Source organism: Echeneis naucrates, chromosome 7 (genome assembly GCF_900963305.1).
Source record: "Echeneis naucrates chromosome 7, fEcheNa1.1, whole genome shotgun sequence".
Taxonomy (NCBI): domain Eukaryota; kingdom Metazoa; phylum Chordata; class Actinopteri; order Carangiformes; family Echeneidae; genus Echeneis; species Echeneis naucrates.
Window position 1 is genome coordinate 22802414 of NC_042517.1, and position 18368 is coordinate 22820781.

The following is an 18368-nucleotide window of genomic DNA, read 5'->3' on the forward strand; positions in this document are numbered from 1 at the left end:
TGCTTATGGTGCCTCACCCTCGGCTGTGCTCCCAGAGTATGCCTGCCTTGGCTCCTGTGGCGAAGCAGGCCAAGTTCGCCCAGTATGCTCAGCAAGTGTGTCACAGCCACAGACTCTGTTGTTAATGTCCATCAGAAGCTGACACTCATACCATAGCACATACACACACTTTCCTTTCACACATTGTTCACTTACACAATTCACTCCACTAGCACTCAGGAGGAGATGGTTCAGTTTGATCAGTCAGAGGATTCCCATTCCCTTTCTTGACCAAAACATCTGGATCAAGATTCGCCTTTTTAAAATTTGATGAGTTATAGTACATAAGTATATAACACCCTCTCCACTTCAAGATGTGTACTCATTTACGCTAAGCACTGTATCTATATTCTTTATTTTTATTTCTTTAGTATATTTTCAGTTTTTGTGAATGTGTGTATACTGTACACATACACAATTATACACTGTTGTTTTCAAATGTTTCTGGAGTATAATAAAGACTCAAGTGAAATTATGCTACTTAAATTGTATTTATTTAACATTTTTTACTTTGGCCAATACAACTAGGGTGTTGCATTAACACGAACCTACCACATTAATAATGTTTATTTGTGTTAAGTCGATTGGACTCAATCATATTAAGTTAACTTAATGTGGTGTCAGTAAATCCAAAATAATGTTATTGTGGTTATGCAATATAACAATACGATGTAGCTTTAAAGTAAGAATGTTAATTTAGAATTTATGGGTGTAATGATTAATTTTAACAATTTGATTTGAATCATGATTCATGGTTGTCAATTCTATTCAAGGACAATCTTGTTCATTTAGAACAACTTGATCCATACAGTGACTTGAAATCAATTTAGTAACTTTTTAGCCAAAAATTCAACCAGTGTGACTCTGAAATAAACCTTCTGCTCTCATGTTCAATATAAACACAAGTACACAAGTACACAATAAAGTGCAACTAAGATTTCTTCACGTTGAACAGTAGGTTTACTTGCTACTTCTGCTGTTGTTTTCAACATAAAAATTATACCGTTCAAATCTCAAAAATAAAGTTCAACCAACATTTCTTCAGGAGAGGTGCCTGGACTGTCGGATAGGAAAGATTTGTGGTGTTTCCGTGGTTTTTTTATTTGTCTTCTACATATTCTACAAACAGCAACTGACTTATTTATAACACCCCCGTCTTTGCAAAAACCAAAATGTTTCCGCACACAGGACTCCGGCGCCATGCTGCGTTTTGTTGTTGTTGTGAGTTTCACGCTGCTGTCAGAGCATGCCGATGACATCACAGACAGATAGACTGTAACAAGTTTAACGTGTCTAAAGTGCTCAAAACAAACAAACACAAATCCATTCAATTTTTTAACTTAAATCCAATGTATAGTTTCCAAACATTGATAAAAACCCATTATCATTTCAAATGATTTTAATTAATATATGTCGTCCAAAATGCTAATTTGTCTAGTACAGATCGATGCAGTTGGATCACAAGAATATAAATTAATTAGTCAATTAATCATTACACCCCTACCGGTGACCAAAGGCACCCTCATCCCTTTGACTTGCTAGCTTCTGTACAACAATACAGAAGGTGGAATTGTTTGCCAGGAAAGTCAATCAATCAATTTGCATAATTTATTGACCATAGGCGTGTAATTGTCATAGATACTGTGAGTCTAATGTCATGGGAGAGAGAAAAAGTGAGTGAAAAACTGGTTAAATGTGTTTAGAGCTAGAAATTAACTTTCTTTGCCATTGAAACAGGCCATCACTTCTCTGAATAACTTCATGACTGTAATTAATGCTTGTCGAGAGCCACCTTACATCAGATAAATTTTGTCCTGTATTGTTTGATGTGACAATATATGGCAACCAAACGTCTTTTCAAGGGGAAAGTTTACCTTTACATCCAGGGTGGAATCAGCTTTGATTCATTTGCAGTCTGGACGCTAATGAGGGGGTGAGGATCTCCTCTCTGCACTGACTGCCTTTGGGAAGAAGTCGCTGTGAAAGCTTTGGGATGGGGCTCACGCAGCACCCACTGCTGCTGCTACTTATTGAGAGCGGCAGTGCGACGTGAGCTCTCACACCAGTCTACACTACAAAAGTCTCCATTAACACCAGAAACAGTAGCTAAATCTAGTGACAAAGACAGTAAATTTGCAGCACTTGTGATAGGGTTACACAACCAACACACCGTGGTGAGGTTGTTTTAGTTTGTCTTGTCATTTGTTGTTTTATTTTGAAATTTCTAACTCTGCTCTCGTCTTGTGTCGTCGTCCATGCCACAGTCCTTGATTTTTTGTGTAAGCTTTTGGTCCTTGATTGAGTGAATTTTTGTTTGTAATTTCCATACCTTAGTTCAGCTCTTTTTCCATAGCCTTTTGTGTATCCTCTATATGAGTGACTTTTTGTTTGGAGATTGGGGATTTTTTGGCTAGCTTAATGTTCATAGCTTTTGTGTTTTCCTCGATAAGAGTGATTTTGAGTTTCAGTAACGTAAACGTAATGTTTTTGTTTTATTAGTCAGGTTTTTTCTTCCCTACGGAGTGTTTTTGTTTTCCCTTTTGGTTCCTCTAGTGTAGAGTTATCAACCTCCTTCGGGAGCGATTTTATTTATTTATTTATTTATTTTTTTGTTCGCTAGCTGATTTAGAACCTAGTGACATCCCCTTAAAGTTAATGTTTCATAGCACTGTTTATTTATCACTCGGTTCAGAGATCATTGCTGTCACAAATAAAAGTCAGTGTCTTCCAAAGCCTCTGCGTCTGAGTCATTGCCCGACAGGTTCGGGATTATGTTACCGCTTCAGCTGGCGTCTTTACAATGGCAACGGATCATATGTCAGCTAATGTAGCCTTCTGCTAAAATGCAAAACAACCACTGATTTCTAAGAATCAGAAGAAATTATTCAAACTGAGGTGAGGGGAGTTTAAACAGGCTGCTGGACCTACTAGTAGGTTTAATAGGGCCCTAGTAATCCGCATATTTGGGACAGACATGTGACGATAATGCAGATTGAACAGCTGATGCTATGGCTTCAGCTAGCGTCTTCACTATGAAAGACATAGTTGGACAGGCCAACCACTGTCCATGCCTTGTTTTTAGAATGTGTTAAACAATGTGTGTCAATTGTGTTGTTGTGGGAGTGTATCTACTGCAGCAGACCTACTGTAGCTGAATAGAAACTGGATAGTTTCATCTTCCTCCTAGAATGCAGACCAGTTGTATAAATGTTATCTATCTATCTATCTGTTAATTCTGGACCTTCTAGGACGTACGCTGTGTAACAAACTCAGTGGACCGGTGCAAAACTGAAACCTAGGTTCAGTGGAAAAGTACAGAGTAAGGATACATGATGTCTTAAAACAAAGCCAATTATAACACTAGGGCTGCACCATGTCACTGATCCTGTTTGTGATTTTCATGAACAGGATTTCTAGGCGTAGTCAGGGGGGCTCAGGATCGCATTGCACCATCAGTCTGTGACCTTCAGCTCTCACTGGACAGGTTGGCAACTGAGTGTGAAGCGGCTGGGATGAGAATCAGCACCACCAAATCAGAGGCCATGGTTCTCAGCAGGGAACCAATGGACTGGTTGGAAATGAGTTTTTTGCCTAAGTGAAGGAGTTTAAGCACCTCTGGGTTTTGTTCATGAGTGGGGGGACTTTGGAGCATGAGATTGGCCAATTGGAGCAGCGGGAGTGGTACTCCAGTCGCTAGATCACACCACTGTGGCAAAAAGAGAGCTGAGCCGGAAGGTGAAACTCTCAATCTTCAGGTCAGTCTTCGTTTCTACCCTCACCTATGGTCATGAAAACTGGGTCATGACCGAAAGAACGAGATTGTAAATACAAGAGGCTGAAATGAGTTTCCTCAGAAGGGAAAGACTATAACTGCATCAATCTCAAAAAGAGTGGAACCAGGATGTGGTGTGAAACTATCAAATCAAATCAAATCAGATTTATTTGCAGATTTATAGCACCAAATCATAACAAAGTTACAAAGTTACATCAAGGCACTTTACATATAGAGCAGGTCCTCATAAAATTATTTAAAGAGACCCAACTGATCCCCTGATGAGCAAGCACTTGGTGACAGCAGCAAGGAAAAACTTCCTTTAAGAGGCAGAAGCCTCGGGCAGAACCAGGCTTGGGGGAGCGGCCATCAGCCTTGACTGGTTGGGTTGAGTGTGGGAGAGTGAGGGGGGGGCAAAGTTAAGTAGAGTAGGGAGAGATGAGAGCAGGAGGAGGGAATATTCAAAACAGGTGTAGGCAGGAACACGAAGCTGCATGAAGTTCATAGAAATGATGCTGTATGAAGTTCATGAAGATATAGGAGCAGCAGTCATTGCAGGAACATGGAATGGCGATGATTCACCACCTGCAGGATGAGGACAGGCAGAGAGAGGAGAGGAGCTGGGAGAGACAGAGACTTCAGGGAAAACATGGTTAGTAAATGCAGTACACATGGTTAGAATTGGGAGAAACAGGAATTTCGAACTATGAGGATGAATACAGACCAAAAACTTTGTTTCCATAAAAAGATCTAGTGCAAACATGAAAACATAAATAAAAATTGTAATTGTTAAATAAAAAAAAATGCACCCGCAGTATCTCCACAATCAAGACACACATTGACAACATTAATAAATATATACTCTGCCCACCTGTTTTCAAATCAATTTTTCATTTTGCTATTTTTATTTGCTAGCGTAAATGTGACGGTATTAATTGTAAATCGTAAACATCCACAGATGACTGAGTGGTGCGTAGTCAAGGAGGCAGGAATTATGGTTCTCACAGGGAGCCTACTGTTCAGCACAGCAGCTGTTGCACTGCATTATGGGATTTGTAGTATGAATGTTACAGGTGCTTCATTTTGCTGGGCCATTAAAAACATGATAATTTTATCCCATCCCTTGAGGTTTATATGTGTTGTACAGTAAGTGAATACTTTAAAAAGCAAGTTTGTGATCAGGAGAGTCATAACAGCAGTAAATAAAAGAAAATTAAACAACCATTGTGTTTTATAGCATCGAAAAAGACAGATCACAGAATTAGGTCAAACATTGTGTCATTCATTCTTCATTAGATTAGATTAGATTTCCTTTATCGTCCCACAATGGAGAAATTCATATTGACAGATTTAAGGTTTCATGAAACACTGAATTCTCGTTCCCGTGACCTGGAAAGGATAAGTGGTAGAAGATGAATGAATTCTTGTTTCATTAATGAAATTTAAAAAAAAAAAAGGCACACAAGTCACATGGTTAGTCTTCATACAAGACCTTGCAGAAAAAAAAAATTACATCTGTGTTTGGAGTGGAGGTGAACTCAGCTGTGTTGTGATCCTGATTTTCTTAATGATCACCCAGTCTTTCTGCGCACTTGTGACATGAATCCTGAGACAAGAAGAGGCAGAGCTGTACTTTGTGGTGATCTCATGAATTTCAAGCCTCCCGTTCTCCAATGTCCCCACTGACTGGAACTTCTTACAGCTCTTCTCCCCTTCTTTGATGGCAACAACATCACTGCCCATCTCTATCTGAGCTGACTCCAGAAAGTCTTTACCCCCTGACCCTGTTTCTATAAGTATACCTGTCACCACTGTAGGGTTGTTGAACACCACAGTCAGATAATTATCTTTTTCCGGGGCATGACCCCAGAAGAATCCTTCCCCAGCATCCCATGCCAGTGTGGGAAAGTGTTTCATGTAGGTGGACATATCCGAATAAACTTCTGCCTCAGGATTGTTGTAGGACACATCTTCAAAGTCCTTGTCTTTTAGCTTGTTGTATGTCCCTTTGAATGAAGAAAAAGTTCCCATGTGCTGGAACAACGAGGGTTTGAAGAGGATCGGTGCTTTCTGAGTCAGCAACTCTCGAAAGTGAGACATCAACCAGTCGCAGGGCATTTCCTGGTAGAAAAGGAACAGGAAGCGAGCCAGGAGAGGAAGATGAGAAGACTTGTAGAGTTTCCCAATGTAGCCAAGGGATGAAAATTCCAGCATCACCCAGGTGGTCTTCTTCTCCTCCTGGTCCTCAATGCGTTTCTTGATGGTGGTAAGGAAGTTTTTTGCTGAGGAGACATCATCTTCCAGCTGCAGATAGAACTGAGAAAGACCGGCGGTATAATAGATCAGGAATGAGTAATCCAAATTTTGCTTCGAGCGAAATGACACCCTTTCTGGAGCATCATTGTAGTTTCTCTTTAGACCTGGTGAGGACAATGAACACCTCATCATTATCTGAATCCCTTTTGATGGATGGATGTGAATGCACTTGTCCAATTATAAGATCACACTTGTACTGCACCTGTAAGAGGAGGGTACCAATCCTGAGGAACATGGATTACAACCAGTTGACCTTGTTCCAGCTCTGAGGCAAATGAAGCTTTGATCTCTCCAACTGTAGTGTTTCTCCAGCTGTCACTGAAATCTGCTAGCAGCACAACCACCACCATAGAGGAGCGTTCTTCCAGAGAGGACTGAGAGAATAGGGACTGTAAAGTTGGAATTAGATATCTGCCCTTCTTCCTCTTTACTGATGATAGTCCAATAGATAAATACTCTGAAATATGTCAAGACAGAAACAGAAGGTGTTTCAGCAACCATTTCTTGTAAATATGTTTTGGAGGATTAACTCCATGATCATTATCGAGTTGCATATATTTAATACACCACTTCATTCCTATAGAAGCCAAAATAATGTAAAATCATCAGTTATTATTATTATTAGTCCTGCCATGATATCACAACTCAACTTTAGTTCACCCCCCCAAAATGTTACCATACTTTACATACTTTCAATCTTTTTAGCTTTATGTCGCCATTTTGCCCTTAATCATACATTCATTTTCTTTGGTACCAAGAAGAATGCAGACAGTGGAAGCAATATCCTCCCCCAGTATTTCCTGTAGTAATTTGCATTTACAAAGAAGTCAATATGTGATTTTAATCATACAATGGGGTGTTATTATATGATGCATCAACACAAAAACACGTCAGCTAGTTGAACATTTTGTACCAATAGCAACTGTTATCATGAATCCCAGAGCTCCTGTATCATGCTCCTTTAACAAAGCAGATGAAAAATAATTTTAAAAAAGTTTGCACAAAAAGAAGGGATGAGGGGGTGGGGGGACAGTGTCACTCACTCTGTGGAATAGACCGAGCTCCAGCAAGCAGCTGATAGGACACATTTAGAGGCAGGTAGTTCCCCTGTTTAACCCAGGACTCCTTGGTGATCAAACTCTTTGTTGTCCAAGAATAATATTTAGGTGTATCTTCATGTGGCCTTCTCATATCCTAAAAACAAGCACACACACACTGATTCACTGTCACTGAGTTTTAAATAAAATGTTCCACTCCTCGAAGTTTATCACTATGGATTTGCAATGCAAATGCAGTTCCAGAGAGATTAAAATTGTTTATACCATTTGATAATAAAGGTTACAAAGGTTTGGGCCTACTTACAGGAATAAGGAAGTCTGAATGACGGAAGAAGTACAATCCTGCAACAAGGAGTGCCACCATAATAACATTCCTCTTTTTCGAATGGCGTCTCATTTCCTAACACACAAAGACATGTCAAAGTGGAACACATTTATGTTCCTTTCTCTTATCAGTCTGTTTCAGCATGTATCAGTTTCTTTAGATATTGCTTGTGGAGTTGTTGTGCTTGTTTATATATTTATACTGTATTGCATTCATAATTAGGCTATGAAGTTTGATATTAACATAGTGTTTGGACTGAGGACAGTTTTTTTTTATGAAAGGAATAATTGAGATTCTCAGGAGACTACACCCCCATAAGCAGGTGTCAGACTGCACACACCTGACCCTGTATGCTTGATGAGATGCATGCAGGCGAATGGAGGACACGGAGAAGATATAAGGAGGAGCAGAGAGAGTTTGGAAAAAAAGAACAAAAGAAAGGGGGGGTCAACGGAGAAGGGGTAAAGCAGGTCAAAGATATGGGAGCACTGAGACCGGACAGAGAGGTGAAAACGGGCTGGAGCGACAGGAGTCAGAATGAATGGGGCTGGACGCACAGCAGTGAGGAATGCATGGTACTCTGAGGGAGTTCAGCTGTGGACGATGGACTACATCATCAAGGGACAAAGGACGCCAGGAATGGGTGGATCCTCTTAATTTTAGGTTTTATTAATGCTTTCTTCCTCATTGACTAAGAAATTTAATTCACTTGAAATCATCAAAAAATAGACATTTATCATAATAAATCCTTCCGAGATCTCCCCATCCTGTGAGCTGGGATTGGCTCCAGTGTAATGGAGTTAATATACTGTACAATATGAGTGATTTCACTTGCCATGCCATGCTTTGCTGTGATGCCTTCCTGGTAGGTGTACGTCATCAGCTCCATAAATATTTAGCATTATTTATTTTAAATTTATATCTAAGGGATATAACAGGTAACAGGTAAAAGGTAGTATAACCTTTTGTAAGCTTCTGGTTAGTTTGTAACGTGATTAGCATAATACAGGTGTAAGCTAATTTGAACTATTCTTTAAAAATTTGTATTCTCAGTGTGAGACCCCGGTGTACAAATGAGAGCAAGACTTGACTGTACAAATTCTAAATAGATAGTTAAATATATAGATAGCCATGACAACTCTTGCCATCACACCTACTCATATATATATATATATATATATATATATATATATATAGTGCCCCCTCCAACTTCAACCCCCCTCTCAGGTCAAGATAATTTTATTTTTTATATTGAGCCAGATTGCAAGAGAATTAATTTAAGGTTACCTTCCCTACAGGACAGATTGTTACCTTGTTCTTTTATCAAACATGCTGTAATAATTGCTGGGTGTTCAGGATCTAGGATGGTGTAAAACTGCCACCACCTTTGATCATTTTGTCTGGTCCGGTGTCAGAGGCAAGAGGACATGTATACCAAAAGACAGGAATGTCATACAGAGAAATAACCCTTATTAGAAGTAAAAATTCATAAAAGGAAAAACAGGAATCCCCTTAAGAGCTGATCCCTAAAAAACTTGGCCACCCCCCCCAGGCACAACACAGCAAGCACCTTAAAATGATCACTGCACAGCAAAATACACGCTTCTAAACACCATATAAAAATGCACAGCAAACAATATGGACTGCTCCAAATTGTAGGCAGGTCAAACTCACCCCAAACAAGAGGAGGAGACTGAGGGCTAACAAAGTCACAAATACTGCCTCTAAATGGGGCCCTGGCAGGGAGTCACATCATTAAAATCTACCCTTGACACAAGGCACTTGTGTCATGGGTAGATTTGGACACCTTGATTTAAGGCAATGTGCTCCTCCCCCAGTCCGAGCACAGGTGAGAGTCATCAGTCATCAGGTACATGGAAATCTCTCCCCACTCCCCCACAGGGAGAGAATAACCCTCCCCCCATTTCCTCCTACAGTACTAAACAGTTTTATGTTATTTATCTTATTTTACATGACGGTATGTAGCTTTGTATTTACATGGTCGTGCATTTACAATTCTCCTCTGCTCTCTGCATTGCACACAAGTTCCTTCCCGACTCATGCACGCACACAGGAGGACATGCCCACAGTAGAACAAATAGCGCACATCGGACAGTTTAACCCAGTAGACAATTAGGACTGGTAATGTTGTTTCCCTTAAAAATTTTATTTCTTTTATTGATTAATCCTGTTTGGTTTATTATTCTGTTAATCATTAATTTTGCACACACTCAGTCCTTATTAGTTGTAGTATATAATGATTATGATTATGATATATAATGTAGTATATTATGATTTGTAAAGAGGAAGTAATCGCACCCACCCCTTACAGTGTGGAGTGAGAGTGTGGAGTCAGAGCAGATGAGAAAGAAAGGAAGAAACTGGGTGAGGGTGGTGTACATGCTGGACTAACCCTAACCCTAACCCTAACCCAAATTATGTTGCAGTTCCCTACAACACCACTCTCTGACTTTCACCTGGAGGATCAGGTTATCCTTTTATACAATGGTTAGAACACACAAGTTCATTTGCTAATGAGGGCTTGAGACTGGATCCAGAGTACAAAGTCAACTAACCTTTATTGACAATCTATTTTCAATATATTTTTCAATGCTTCAAAATTTAGATGGCACTCCTCTGACCAATGCTTGACCACTGCTCGCTCCGCACCCTTAGACTTCCTACCAGTTAGTTCTGCCACCAGCTTTTGTAGAAGGGCCGCCAATTTGGCCCTCCCCCTCCACAAAGCGACAGTAATAGCTGGCGAAACTAAGAAAGGAGCATAGGTCAGAGATGGTGGTGGGAGGCGGCCAGTTGGCAACCACCTCTTCCTTGCTGGGATCTGTAGATACCCCCTGTTCAGAGACCAAATGACCCAAGTACCGTACCTCCCACTGGAAGAATGCACATTTGTTGTGCTTGGCCTTAAGGCCTTGCTCCTGTAACCACCCGAACACCACCTCCAGCCTCTCCAGATGCTCCACTGTGGAGGAGAAAACCACAATGTCATCTAGGTAAAGGCGCAGCGACTGATAATGTTGGTCAACGCTAACTTTGGCTCTCTCCCTTATTAATCCACAGACCATGTTTTATCGGCTACACAGTGCACCCTCGCCTGTGTAACCTTTGCTGCTGGTCCAGATTTCCCCTATGTCTGGCACTGGCAACAGGTACAACAGGATACTGGTGGAGCCAACCTTCATGATTGGGATGTATGCAGTGCCACAGACCACCCAAACCAGAGCAAGTGAGGCAAGCAACCCAGCAGGGAGGCCAGTCTCAGAGGGCTCAAACGCACTGGTACCGCAGTAACGTGGTAACGCAGAGTACTGCTCTGCAACAATCTTCATTGTACCACCCAGGATGCAACATGCCATTCTACCCCGAACCTTGACCTGACCCATGGGGCGCTGTTTGGCTTGCCCACAGGCCTGATGATACTTCACCAGTGCCTGGGTGACTGACTCTGGTGCATGGGATACAGTGGGCAACTTGAACAAGGCCAGCCCATGCTGTCCAAAGAGCACTCGATAACACCAGTAAATGATGTTCATCCCCAGAATACCAGGAACCTGAGAAGACACCTCTCCAGGAGGATGCTTGACCACCAAGACCCCACACCACGGTACTGCAGTACCACAAAGCTCAGCATTTAGCTCCAAGAAGCCAACATAAGGGATGTCCAACCCATTGGCTGCTCAACATGGGTACAAGATGGCATTATCTCAAGGACTTCCTCCGAGCCAGTGGCTACCCCACTAAACTGTGAATCTGCAGTTCAGTGGGAGCTGGTTTTCCGACTCCTGGGACTGATGAAACTGACTATTGGAGTGTTGAGGAGCAGGCAGAGAAGACTGTGTGAGAGCAGGAACCCAAACTCCCTCACACTCACTTGCCTAGTGGCCCAGCACACAAGAGGGCCACAACAAACTGCAGGGCGGCGCAGATGAGAGTTCTGCAATGCAGACATACTCTGCGTAAGTTGGTTCAGCTGCTGTTGCTGCAGTCTCAGCATCTCTCTCATTTCTGCCAGCTCCAGTCCCTGAGGTGGGGTTGTTGCTTCCTGAGAGCCACTCTGTACCCCATACTGGAGACCAAAAGCTGTAGGGATGGAATGACTTCGTCCCCTCCTGCTCTCACCAGATCGCCTCGCCCCGGACCTCAAGCAAAGTAACCTTAGGCTGCCTCCTTACCAACTGTTTCTTCTCACGACGCAGAGCTCCCCCTTGTTGAACATGCTCAACAAATTGGTCACGCAGCAAAACATCGGCATTCGTCATCCTGCCAGGTGCACGTTCCTGCACCAATGCCATCAAAATCATTAATGCAAGGGAGAACTCGTGCAATGTCTCCCCTTCTTGCTGCCGTCAGGAAAAGAACGCCTCCTGTAAGGCGACATAAGACTTGGAGCACCCATACAGTTTCTGTTACATAGAAATGATCTTAGCTGGGTCCTCCCTGTCCACATTAGACCAATATTTTATCTCTTCTCGAGCCTCACCCTCAAGATGATAAAACAAAAAAGTACTGGACTTTCGCCTGGAGGATTAGGTTATGCTTTTACACAATAGTTGGAACACAAGTTTGTTTGCTCATGAGGGCTTGAGACTGGATCCAGAGCACAAAGTCAACCAATCTTTATTGACAATCTATTTTAACAACTTTGCAGTAAAAAACAGTTTTGCACACTCACACATTTATACCTGAGCGCAACCAAACCGAAGGCAATCGAAAAAATGCACAAAGGGAAAGCAAATAGCAAAATTGAGTTAAATCAATTAAACACATAGCTAAGCAAATCACACAAACACAAAAAAAAGAAAACTAACAAACAAAAAACAAATTTAGTCAAAAGTAATCTAGAAATTATCAATCTATTAAACATGCAAAACAATTAAACCAAAATACTTCTAATAACTAACCACAAATAATCAAGCAAAAAAAAAAAAAAGAAAACATACAAAGAAGCCCACGCAAACCAAAAGTAATTTCAAACGTGATTTACCCTCAATAGGCTACATGCAATCAAAAGAACAGAAACAAAACAAGATTACCAATAAAGCTCAGTCCAAATATGATTTAAAATCCTAAAATACATAGATTGGGCGCCAGGGTAAAGAGGTCGACAAACTTACTGCCAGAACAGCACAGTCGACAATTTAAAGATGGATGTAGGCTGGATGATTGGGTTCAAACGGCCACACCAAACAGCAACGGCAAAACAGCAGCCAGCCGACAGCGGTGCCAGGGTGTGGTTTTAGTGCTGGCAGATGCCGCTCGCATGCTATTAAACCATCGGGAGCTGAATGAGCGTCACAAAGGTGAGGAGGAGAAACATTATGATGTGACAGCTCAACAGCTGATCGCTCTCCGCTGCAGCGCAAGTGAGGAAATATGAGATAGAAACACTCAGGACCCCGTCATCAAGTCCGATGAGGGAGAGGGAAGATTCCCAGTGAGGAACTGAATTAGGGAGACAAAAAGCCGACCTTGATGGCAACCACAACACTTTAAAAACAGCACAACAACACGTACAACCGCAACACTCCAGAAAGCAGCGAGCCAGGCGACTCAGGTGAGCTGGACAGGTGCCGTGATCAGGGGGAGGGACCCTAACCCTAACCCAGGAGCTTCAGAGGAAAGGGACTTCCCAGCACACAACCACCCAGCCTTATAGACTGTGCCCCAAGCGGAGATAGGCTGATTCTGCAGCACTAATTAGTCACAGCAAGATTGCAGGCCCATACTGCTACATAAGCATTATATTAAAGCTCGCCCAGTCAAAAAAAAAAAAGAGATCTTTGCCAACTGTGCGTGGATGAGGAGCACCGGACCCTCCTCCTTCACACTGAAGTGCACTGGCTCTTTGGGCAAATTGTTGGAGAGTTTCATGGAGTTTAAAAATCAGAAGGGCGCAGATATCGATGTAACGGAGTGCAAAGAGACATTGGACGCGTTTATGCGTAATGTGGAATACAGAAAAATAAATTGGCGAAGAGATATGCACATTGACTTTCGTTTGGCTGTTACCAAAGTCACACCAGACATCCCAACTCCGGCTTAGGAAATGCAGTCTCTGCTCTCATTAAAGGTCAGGCTACCTTGTTTCTAAAATAGGCCTATAAAGGCAATAAGAAAATAATCTATTCACCGGTTCATTTCAATGAACAGTTTGTTTCAAACTGATAATGTTTATTTTTATTTCAGCCGTTCTGTTGATTACTGAAGATATTCAGTGGGTAGTTCAGAGATGTCAAAGGTCCTGAGTGTGTTCTGATTGAAAGCCCAAGTCACTATCCTCCACAGTCCCCCAAAGTTCTAACCTGTTCAATAAAAACTGGCAGGCAACGATTTGGCTGCATTCTTGGAAACTGTTGCCCAGACTTCATAACATTTTCATAACCTCCAAGCCTCTGTTTTGTAAACTGAGCCTCCACTGCTACCACTAATTATAGATCAGCCCGCAATCTGAAACTGGTTCCGTCACCCAAGACTTGGAATTCCAAACTCGTTCGGCGAGGTAACGACATAGACATTCAGTTAAAAGGCGCAACGGAAATCTGATTGATATAACAAATATGTCCCAACTTGACAAAAATGGCAAGATAAACGAAAAAGGGATTATGAAGGGCGACACGTGTTTCGCACGGCTGTTTAAATGTTACCTTATAATGGAGATGAGAGATATCCTATTAGCTCGACGCGCTGCCATTAAAGTGTGAAAAACGGAAAAGACAGCGCATATTCTTCAGTCAAGTCCCATGATGGTTACAGCCAAGTCCATCTTAAAGTGTGCAAAAGAGTCAAAGTCAGTAGAGCTTAAAAAGCTTTTAACGTGGAACTCACCCTCCTCCGCCGATAACACAGCATTCATAAACAGCGGTTTACACTCTGCCTTCAACACAAAAGGCAGGAACAAAGATCTGAGCCGGTCGGCGGTGAGGAGAGAGATAAGCAGCTGGCCGGTAGAAACGAGGCGGCAACACAGCCAGCCTCCGGACGCGAGAGGCGTGAGAACAGCTGAGCTGAAGGTGGCCCAGGTGCCCCCACCATTGGGGAATTTACAACCACCTTAATTCAGTCACATTGTAAAAGACAAACTCAAAATAATACTTCATGTTTCATTACGAGCCATGTGTGAGTTTACTTCCAGCGAGTTAAGATCCTGTGATACAATCTACATAAACATCTAAATAAAGAACAGGCATGACAATTTGTTTTAAGGGACATATCAATTTCTGCGGGCTAGGAAGATGTAAGTAAACACACCTCCTCTTTTCAACCTCAGTCCCAGTAGAAGAACCTGTTTCTGATGTTGATTTATGGTGCAGTAAGATAGACTAGTTAAAGTTTTTTTTTTTTTTTTTTTTTTAAATATACTCATTCTAGTCAGACTATGAAAAAGCAAAACGGAAACTGAGGCTATTAGTGATCTTTATTTCCACAAAATGTTGTCTTTTACTCCATCCCTTATTTAAATTCTAGCTCTTACTTGTTGACTTAAGTCTTTTAATGCTGAGTTCTCCTATTTGAGGATGTACAGTAAAAGCAGTAATGTGTGTGAGTATATGTAGACTCACTCCGAGGACAGTGCATGCAATACGGTGGTAAGGACAGAAAGAAAACCCTTCAGAGCTTTTTCATCTCTTGGTTGCTGCTTGAGGGTCACTTTGATTCCTTTCTCTGCTGTGTTTTTCTTCACTCTTTCTTTCTCACTCCGTCCTTCAGCTGTATCTTCCTCTCGTTCTTCTTCTCTTTTGTCCTGTCTGGCCTCCACACCCACATTTTCTTCATCCTTCGATTTTTTCTGAATTTCCTCTCCAGTGTACAGCAGCTCTCCCAGTATGAGTGTGCCATGGCATGTGTCAGCAGAGTGCTTGTTTTGTGTATTTGTGTACAGGTACACCCTCCAGGGTAACGTGTGTGGTGGCGTGAATGCCAGTGTCTGGATATTAACCAGCTGCATTGCAGCCTGAAGACTTTGGGGGGAACAGCGAAAAATGGTGGGACACTGGACATGTTCTTCCATGTACACATAATTCTCCTCCGCTTTAATTTTCTCAGGACCTACACATAAAACAATAAACAAAAGTCATTACCAGATACTTTTAAAGGCCAAGAAACACTGGAAATAACTGCTGGGACAGTACTTCATGAAACAGAAATGGGAAATACCTCATTGCCATCTTATTGTCAAGATGAGACATTTCACTGCAAGAGCTCCTAAGTACTCACAATAAATTAATAAAATATTCAAAAATAAGAGCCTTGATTTATTTGGTCATAATTTGGAAAATATAAAAATACAATTTTAAAACTGCAAGACAGTAAAATAATTTGTTAAAAGTTCCTTATTCTCACTCTTCTCCAGTGTTGATATGCATAGGAAGCTGAATTTCTGGTTTTAAGTACCATAAAATTTCTCAGTTTAGTTTTACATCTTTCTTAAGTTTCTCTCTCTCCTGTTCAAGCTTACAGAAGCTAGCTGACACTGCTCTTTGTTGCAGAAAAAGTATTTAGGTAGCACGCCTTGCAAAGTTCCAGAACGATACATTGTGAAGAATGATAAAAATGAACAGATTAATTATCAAAAATACTATTTTGTCTACATAAAATCTATTTGTCTTTATTGAATGGACTGATGACCTTTCAATGATGACTTGCCTCCCAAAACTGACAAGATGTACAGATGATGGATGGATGGTGATGTTGGAGAAGCTTAGAAAAAACAAGTAATTAAAATTTATACTTAAAAAAGTGTTGCTGAGTAAATGTACTTAAATACACTGTGGAGAATTTCCACAGTTTTTCAAATTCTCCAGTGTACATCTTTGCTCTGCCGAACACAACTTCTGGCCCAAAAAAGCGAAAGCTTTTGTCTTAAATGTATCTCTGAAATGTGCAGTGATTGTTTACTCCCATTTCCATTTAATTACCTTGCTCAACATGCAGAGCCTGTTGCTGTAGCCACAGATCCTCAAACTCCTCGGGGCTGAGAGCTGGGGAGAGGGACAAACTGAGGGGGGCTGAAACACTGGCAGTCAGGGCATCACTGGAGGAGTCTGTGCACTGAAGGGCAGTGTCTGTGACTAGAGAGGGCATAGGACAAAAAGAGGAAGAAGGGGATAAAGGAAGGCAGGCAAAGTGTTAGGAGAGTGCAAGGAGAAGACATCTGCGATTAGAAATGCAATCTGCAATCCTAACTTTGAAAAACCAAAAATCTGTCTTAAATACTGGCCTGAAGATATGTGAGCCTAAGCTAGCCCTCTCAGTACACACACACATAAACAAGTAAACTAGTGTCTTTCAGAAAGACATTCATAAATGTAATTTATATAATTCCATTTGTTTTCTATAGCTTCGTCCCCACATCCCCTCAGATGTTGACGGCTTTTCCCCGATCATGAATGGATCAAGCTTCAGTTGTGAAGATTGGTCTACTAGCATATTTCCAAAACATGGTTGTGACATGTATTTAACAATATCATCACCCATATTCATAAACATCTGCAACCTCAGATTTATATGCACTACCCAGAAAGTGAGTACAGTGGGCAGTCTTAATTTTGTAACATGTATTAATTCAATTCAAAGTAATTGGATGATAAGGGATGATGATTAGATAAGGCAGAATAAAATTTCATTTTGAGGATTAGGGTTGAGTGTAATGTTCCAAAAAAAATTGCAACTTAATGTTCACTTACTATTACTTTTTTAGAGAAGCACCTGGTGACTATAACTTCTTGGTTTTTTAGTGAAATGTCTGCAGTGGCTATTAATCCATCTACAGAAAATCCTTCATTCCCTCCGCCATGACACTACAACTCATTAACTATTGGAAGATAAGCTATGAAATAGCAGAATGTCCCTCTGTGGAATAATAAAAAATATTTCTGATTCTGATTTAATTAGCTAATTGTACGTTATGCTACAGAGGCAGCTATTAAGCTACCAGTCTAAAGCAATTGTTTTGAAGGATCTAATACAAATGAATTCCGCACACCCTAAACTGTCTTTTGCGTAGAAAAGCAAAGCAAAGCAATTGGTTATTTGTGCTTTGCTTCAGTTGCCAGTGCCTCCTTCCGCTGAAGTTAGCATGCTAGCTAATGCACCATTTCTTCAGAGATTTTCTTCAAGTAAGTCCAAGAGAATTTCATTGACTGTTGATCACATGTAGTACTAGTTGTCATGGAAAAGCTGATTCTAGCTTTTAAGTTTATGTTTATGCTTGTGCATGATGCTAAATATTAGCACTCTACCAAGCAGTTGGCGAACCATGGACCCAGACCCTGGGCCTTCAATACCACCACACGTACCTGCTCTGGTGTCTCTGCCTGCTCCTTGCTGCTTTTTTCAGGGTTTTTTTTTGCTTCGAAACTAATCTACTTCTAAAAGTCTTGGATATGATTTTATTATTTTTCTTTTAAGTAAACCAAGACTTTTTGAATGATTTTTCTGCCTTTTATACATAAAATTCTCAGGTGAGCATCGGATCCAGACCGCAGCTTTTCCCGGAGGAGTTTCACATTGGATCGAGTATACGAGTACACAATATACATCCAGCTGAGGGAGAGGAACTGGGGAAGAAAGATGCCAGTGCACTTGGATTACCAGTTGATCAGCCCCGAAATGACTTTACAGCCTCCTACAGAAGATTGCAGTCCTGGAGACGAATATTCAACGTTTAGAAGTAAATGCGGAGGTAAATGGATGGTGTGGAAATGAAACAACCTTGCCATTGATTCATAACAAGGGAGATGAGCAAGCTAACACACAGCTAAGAAGCACAGATAACACGCCCAAGAAAGCAGACTCTGTGCATTATAATAAATCATTGAGTGATAATCCTCCCTGGAAC

General features: G+C 41.2%; 2 protein-coding genes across 8 annotated transcripts in view; both read right to left on the reverse strand.

The window, feature by feature from the left end:
* Positions 1–4359: 4359 nt before the first annotated feature.
* LOC115045963 (alpha-1,3-mannosyl-glycoprotein 4-beta-N-acetylglucosaminyltransferase C-like) lies at positions 4360–15237 on the reverse strand. 6 transcript variants are annotated; one of them, XM_029505981.1, is made up of 6 exons: positions 15091–15237; positions 10399–10493; positions 7490–7585; positions 7171–7321; positions 6330–6584; positions 4360–6231 (listed from the first exon to the last, which is right to left on the reverse strand). In XM_029505981.1, the coding sequence occupies exons 1-6, from the start codon at positions 15104–15106 to the stop codon at positions 5321–5323; spliced, it is 1524 nt and encodes a 507-aa protein (XP_029361841.1). In that variant the 5' UTR covers positions 15107–15237; the 3' UTR covers positions 4360–5320. The 6 variants fall into 6 exon arrangements, with proteins under 6 accessions (XP_029361841.1, XP_029361844.1, XP_029361842.1 ...); XM_029505984.1 differs by lacking the exon at positions 10399–10493 and having other exon boundaries at positions 15091–15216; XM_029505982.1 differs by lacking the exons at positions 10399–10493; positions 15091–15237 and adding an exon at positions 14357–14678.
* The window catches only part of ap4b1 (adaptor related protein complex 4 subunit beta 1), a 31874-nt gene continuing 20804 nt past the window's right edge, over positions 7299–18368 (reverse strand). Inside the window, exons 13-16 of one of the 2 annotated variants that reach the window (XM_029505979.1) lie at positions 16447–16599; positions 15091–15577; positions 7490–7585; positions 7299–7321 (exon numbers count right to left, since the gene is read on the reverse strand). In XM_029505979.1, coding sequence (XP_029361839.1) covers positions 7579–7585; positions 15091–15577; positions 16447–16599 — 647 coding nt within the window. In that variant the 3' untranslated portion in view covers positions 7299–7321; positions 7490–7578. Of the gene's footprint in view, positions 7322–7489; positions 7586–14851; positions 15578–16446; positions 16600–18368 lie in introns of those variants that run through there. The other variant, XM_029505980.1, reaches the window with a different exon arrangement.

What these genes read in the sequence shown, in the direction of transcription:
- LOC115045963 (XM_029505981.1), bottom strand. An exon ending in AGCTCGGTCTATTCCACAGA is followed by an intron (nt 6,585 to 7,170) that starts GTGAGTGACACT and finishes GACATATTTCAG; the next exon opens with AGTATTTATCTATTGGACTA. An exon ending in TTGGTACCCTCCTCTTACAG is followed by an intron (nt 6,232 to 6,329) that starts GTGCAGTACAAG and finishes TGTCCTCACCAG; the next exon opens with GTCTAAAGAGAAACTACAAT.